The 6,431-nt window shown below is 45.8% G+C and overlaps 1 protein-coding gene across 8 annotated transcripts in view; it reads left to right on the top strand.

Annotated features, from left to right (window-relative positions):
* Positions 1-4,441: 4,441 nt before the first annotated feature.
* The window catches only part of rubcn (rubicon autophagy regulator), a 60,365-nt gene continuing 58,375 nt past the window's right edge, over positions 4,442-6,431 (top strand). For 2 of the 8 annotated variants that reach the window (XM_072572378.1, XM_072572384.1), the window contains exon 1: positions 4,442-4,716. In XM_072572378.1, the coding sequence (XP_072428479.1) occupies positions 4,649-4,716 (68 nt within the window). In that variant the 5' untranslated portion in view covers positions 4,442-4,648. The remainder of the gene's footprint in view (positions 4,717-6,431) is intronic. The other 6 variants (XM_072572383.1, XM_072572377.1, XM_072572385.1 and 3 more) reach the window with 4 other exon arrangements.

The following is a 6,431-nucleotide window of genomic DNA, read 5'->3' as shown; positions in this document are numbered from 1 at the left end:
TGGACGAGTTGGACTGAAGGGTCTGTTTCTGTGCTGTACATCTCTATGACTCTATAACTGGAATAGGTTTGCCAAAATTTCTGGAATGTCATTGAGACATTGAAACTTTACTTTTAAACCATACTATTGAAAATCATGCTTCTTATTAAATTCCACAAACTCATTTCAGAGAAATATCTGATTTTTACACTTGGATTTTGTGGTTGTTATGTTTGAAGTGTTTAGGGATTTGAGTTTTGTTTAGGGACTTTTCAGTTGAGGAAAGCCTACTCTGGAAATGCTATTTTTCGTCTCCTGTTTCTAAAGCACCATTGCACTGAATTTAGTGTGCAACCTGATTGTTCTGGAAATTCTCAATATTTTATTTTCTGAGCAAGCTGTGCCTCCCAAGACCGTCTCCACCTCCTGAGGCTGCCTGTCTTACTGTGTTCTTCCAGTCTCCTGCTTGGTTTCCAGCATCTGCGGATTGTTTGTCTCCTATCAAGTTTATACCACTATGAAGTCTCTTTAAAGGATGCCCTCGGTGGGTGGGGTGGGAGTCATGATGGAAAAAGTAAGCACGGAGGCGAAGGTGACGGAAGTAAAATTCAATGTCGTGATGCATATGGAATTCAATGATCTGGGAGTGTTGTGGGATGAACGTTCTGAGGACTGATCATTCATCCTTAGTGAGGGGGAAGTCTGGGGAAGATAAAAATGGCATGGCTGGGGGCTAGGACCTGGTGTAGAATTGAAGTTGGGAGGGGTGGGGAGGGTTTCTTTGGAGTTGGTAGGTCATGGGACTGTGGGTGGTGTCACCAGCAGACAAGAGGCAGGGGCCCACTGACCTTAATGGTCTGTTACCTGCCCTCGATCTCTTCATCTCCAACTGCTGCTGTGACATTGACTACCTCAATCTGTCCACCCCTCTCACCCACTTCAACTTCCCACCCTCGCAACGTGCAGCCCTCCACTCCAACCTCAACCTCACCATCAAACCAGCAGACAAGGGGGGATGTAGTGGTAGCTTGATGCATCAACCTGTACACCACTGAAGCCAGGTGCCAACTCACGGACCCTTCCTCCTACTGCCCCCTTAACCACAACCTCACCTCCCATCACCAAACCATTTTCTCCCATATCATCCACAACTTCATCAACTCAGGGGCTCTCCCATCCACAGCCTCCAATCTCATTGTCCTAGAAGCCTGCACTACCCAGTTCTACCTGTTACTCAAAATTCAGAGACCTGACTGCCCTGGTTGACCCATCGTCTCCGTCTGCTCTCACCCCACCCTATTTATTTCCTCCTACCTTGACACCGTCCTGTCCCTCTTGGTCCAGGAGTTCCCCACATACATTCAGGACACTACCCATTCCCTCCACCTCCTCCATAACTTTTGTTTCCCTGGCTCTCAATGCCTCATCCTCATCATGAACATCCAGTCCCTGTACACGTCCATCCGCCATGGCGAAGGCCTCCAAGCTCTCTGTTTCTTCCTGTCCTGCTGACTCAACCAGTACCCTTCCACTGCTACACTCATTCAATTGGCTGAATTGGTCCTCACCCTCAATAACTTCTCCTTCAACTCCTCCCACTTGCTGAGGACCAAAAGGGTAGCCGTGGGCACCTGCATGGGCCACAGGGCAGCATGATGGCTCACTGGTTAGCACTGCTGCCTCACAGCAAAGGGACCTGGGTTCGATTTCAGCCTTGGGTGACTGTGTGTGTGAAGTTTGCACATTGCTTGGGTTTCAAATGAGTGCTCTGGTTTCCTCCCACAATCAAAAGATGTGCAGGTTAAGTGAATTAGCTATGCTAAATTGCCCATAGTGTTCAGGGATATAAGACCATAAGACATAGGAGTGGAAGTAAGGCCATTCGGCCCATCGAGTCCACTCCGCCATTCAATCATGGCTGCTGGGCACTTCAACTCCACTTACCCGCATTTCCCCGTAGCCCTTAATTCCCCGAGACAACAAGAATCTATCAATCTCTGCCTTGAAGACATTTAGCGTCCCGGCCTCCACTGCACTCCGCGGCAATGAATTCCACAGGCCCACCACTCTCTGGCTGAAGAAATGTCTCCGCATTTCTGTTCTGAATTTACCCCCTCTAATTCTAAGGCTGTGTCCACGGGTCCTAGTCTCCTCACCTAACGGAAACAATTTCCTAGCATCCACCCTTTCCAAGCCATGTATTATCTTGTACATCTCTATTAAGTCTCCCCTTAATCTTCTCAACTCCAGTGAATACAATCCCAAGATCCTCAGCCGTTCCTCATATGTTAGACCTACCATTCCAGGGATCATCCATGTGAATCTCCGCTGGACACGTTCCAGTGCCAGTATGTCCTTCCTGAGGTGTGGGGACCAAAACTGGACACAGTACTCCAAATGGGTCCTAACCAGAGCTTTATAAAGTCTCAGTAGCACAACAGCGTTTTTATATTCCAACCTCTTGAGATAAGTGACAACATCGCATTCGCTTTCTTAATCACAGACTCAACCTGCATGTTGACCTTTAGAGAATCGTCGACTAGCACTCCCAGATCCCTTTGTACTTTGGCTTTACGAATTTTCTCACAGTTTAGAAAGTAGTCTGTGCTTTTATTCTTTTTGCCAAAGTGCAAGACCTTGCATTTGTTCACGTTGAATTCCATCAGCCATTTCCTGGACCACTCTCCCAAACTGTCTCGATCCTTCTGCAGCCTCCCCACTTCCTCAGTACTACTTGCCTGTCCACCTATCTTCGTATCATCTGCAAACTTCGCTAGAATGCTCCCAGTCCCTTCATCCAGATCATTAATATATAATGCCAACAGCTGTGGCCCCAACACTGAACCCTGCGGGACACCGCTCGTCACCGGCTGCCATTCTGAAAAAGAACCTTTTCTATCAACTCTCTGCCTTCTGTCAGACAGACAATCCTCAATCCATCCCAGTAGCTCACCTCGAACACCATGGGCGCTCACCTTGCTCAGCAGCCTCCCGTGTGGCACCTTATCAAAGGCCTTTTGGAAGTCGAGATAGACCACATCCACTGGGTTTCCCTGGTCTAACCTGCTTGTCACCTCTTCAAAGAATACCAACAGGTTTGTCAGGCATGACCTCCCCTTAGTAAATCCATATTCAGGTTTGGTGCATTATTCAGGGGTACATGTGGAGGAATAGGTCTGGATGGGATATTCATCAGAGGGCCAATGTGGACTTGTTGGGGTGAAGGGCCTGTTTCCATACTGTAGTGATTATGCAAGAGTTATTTTATCAATTCTGGTATTTACTGGCAAAAATATATAAGAACTACAATAGGTTCGGATTTGACCTTTAATAACTTGGCTATTTTCACACAAAGGATAGCTCTAGAATTTTCTCCCACCCAAAATTGTGGATGGTAGGTCATCGAAAATTTCAAACCTGAGATCGTTCAACACCAGGTTATAATCAACTAGGTGAAAGTAAGGACTGTAGATGCTGGAGATTAAGGTCAGGCAGCATCCGAAGAGGGCCTCATTCCTGACAAAGGGCTTTTGCCCCAAACGTCGACTCTCCTGCTCCTCGGCTGTTGCCTGACCCGCACAACACTCTCAACACCACGTTATAGTCCAACTGATTTATCTGGAAGCACTGCTCCTTTCCGAGGCCTTTCCGGAGCACCGCTTCAAAAGCTAGTACTTCCAGATAAACCTGTTGGACTATAACCCGGTGTTGTGTGATTTTTAACTTTGTCCATCTCAGTCCAACACCGGCTCCTCCACATCAAACCTTTGATCAATCGTCTTAAACTAACAAAAGCATCAGTCAAGGTATTAAAGGCGGATAAAATCAGTGGAAGATAATCCATAATTTAATTGAATGGTGCAGCACGCTTTTGCACTTAAATGATTTTGTATGTTTCAGTTTGCCAGCCAGGAACATCTGATTCAGAGTTTTTCGATCTACTAATGGTATCGTGCGGTGAAAATTGAGTGAAGCGCAGTTTATAGCCTGCGGCTCAATGAATCTTTAAACCTGGATTAGTGCTCGTTGGATGCTGCCTGAACTGCTGTGCTCTTCCAGCACCACTAATCCAGTATTTGGTTTTCAGCATCTGCAGTCATTGTTTTTACCTTGAATCTTTAAACCTGTCTGTTTAACGCCGCCCATTTTAGCCCCGTCAGACACAAATGACACACCTCAGACAGCATGTTGGCCATGTTTGTGTCCGAAACATAGGGAGACAGCTTCGTACCGGTGGAAGGGAGAGGCGGATGAGTTGGTATCCAGAGGGGATAGGACGTGAAAGATGGGCCGAAGGGCGAGATACAGCGCGCGCACCGGAGGTGGACCGGTCGAGGCGGTATTGGCCGGTATCCGATCGGGGTCAGGGTGAAGTACCGGCCGCTCTCGGTGGGGGCGGTGTTTGCGTGAGCGCGGGAGGCGGGCCCTGGTACAGGCCGCTTTCCGGCTCCGTTGCTAGGGCGGGCCAGAGCCTGACATCACGTGGTGTGGAGGGTCGAGAGGGAGCGGCCGTGAGGCAAGGGGCTTCTGGTTGGTGGCAACAGCGTTGAGACCTGGGGGCGGGTGGGGAGGAATGGTCGTGGTAAGCTGTGACAGAATTTGAGAAGCTGGGAGGCGAAGAGTTGGCATCTCGGAGAATATCCAGAGAGAAGTCGAGGCCGGTGGAGACATGTTGTCGACATGGAGAGAGAATGACTGGCACCACGACATGGAGAGCGCGGAGGAGGCAGAGTGCAGGTAACAGCCCGAGTCTGCTGCGGTCAAGCATCTCGGTGCCTGCCCTGAGCTTCTTGTTAATCAGCAGCTCCTGAACTTGTGTTTTGGAGCGGGGCTAACGTCTTCCTCTTTGACGACAGCAGGACTCCGTCTGCGGATTATCATTTTCGGTGATACACTGTTAATGATAATTTATCTAAATAGCTTACTAATAATGAAGGGGTGGAGGCTACCGTAATGATAGGTGTCTCCGAGATACATCTGACCGTTTGCTGGGCTACTAAAAAGAAATCAGTTGACTTGATTGACAAATCCATAACCCATTTGTAACCTGACCTGAAAGGCGAGACTGAGTTTTACATTTTGTGAGTATGACTGTGAAGATATTTTAATTTTTAAGTGTTAGGTCAATAAAGAATTTTGCTATATATTTATAGTAAAAGCTGAAGGCATAAAGTCAGATGTTTCTGATTTGAATCCTTTAAATTATTTGAGCTGGACTAAGGACAGATGAATGTTCTTTCATTTGGTTGATGTCAGGAATAGGCTAATGGAGTTGCTACAGGTCACTATTTTGCAGTCATGTTGCCTCTTGAACATATTTGAATGTATTTATCATATCATATATAATGAATGGTGACCTCCAAGGAAACTGCTGGATACTTCATTTTGTTTTCAGCACTGGTCCCTTGACTGTACTCCAGTCATATGTTTTTTTTGATGAACTTGAGATGTGGGCATTGCTAGCTGGCCAGCATTTATTACCCTCCCCTTGAGGGTTGCCCTTGAGAAGGTGTGGTAAATTGCCTCTTAACTGTTGCAGTCTACATGCTTTTGGTTGACAATGCTGTTGAGGGAATGTGAGGAATTTGACCCAGTATCTCGGAAGCAACAGCAATCTATTTCCAAGTCAGAATGGCAAGAGGCTGGGAGGGGAACTCGAATACTCTCTTTAGAAGGTCAACATCTTGCATATGTGGCAGCTTTTAAATTCTTGAGCAGGTTTTCTGGCCTGAAGTGTGATTGTCAGTATGTATACTGCTGTTAATTAACTGTTGACTTGGAATGAAAGAATTCAGGAGTATGAATTAAATATTTTCAATTTTCTGCACCAGTTCTGTTGACAGTTTTCAGTTTAAAATTCTGTTTTGTAATGAGCAAATTGCCATGTTGAATTAGTCATAGTTTAATGCTGTAGGCTCATGCTATTTGAAACTGTAAGACTGGCCAAGTTGTAAATATCTTAAGATTTGTTTAAACAAGTGAACTTTGATCTCATTCATTTGGACTTCAAGTGGATTTATTTTCTAATGGTGAAAGTGTTTTACCCACTGTACTTGCTCCCAGTTTCTCTTGTTTCTTTGGTTCTTTTCAGGTCCTTTTGACAGAAGATATAGAATTTATTCCTAGTCTACCTATTTAGTTTTGCAACTGCATAATCATTTCTCTGGCAGTATTTTTTTTTCTTTCTTTTACATGAGCACCTGAATACTGTTGGAGGATCATGGAGAGGACCCACATCTCAGCACTTTGTGAATCTAGTATTTTCTAATTGTTTATCTTGGTGCATGTCAGTTTATTTGCCAAAACGGTTATTGCTCTGTACTGAAAACAAGTAGTCTTGGAAATCTCAACAGGTCCTTGGAGAGAAAGCAAGCTAAGTTTCGAGTCTAGATGAATCTTCATTGGAGCTCTGATTTGAAGATTCATCTCAACTTGAAATGTTAGCTTGCTTT

Source organism: Chiloscyllium punctatum, chromosome 6, assembly GCF_047496795.1.
Source record: "Chiloscyllium punctatum isolate Juve2018m chromosome 6, sChiPun1.3, whole genome shotgun sequence".
Classification (NCBI taxonomy): domain Eukaryota; kingdom Metazoa; phylum Chordata; class Chondrichthyes; order Orectolobiformes; family Hemiscylliidae; genus Chiloscyllium; species Chiloscyllium punctatum.
This window is presented reverse-complemented; position numbering and strand designations above follow the sequence as displayed.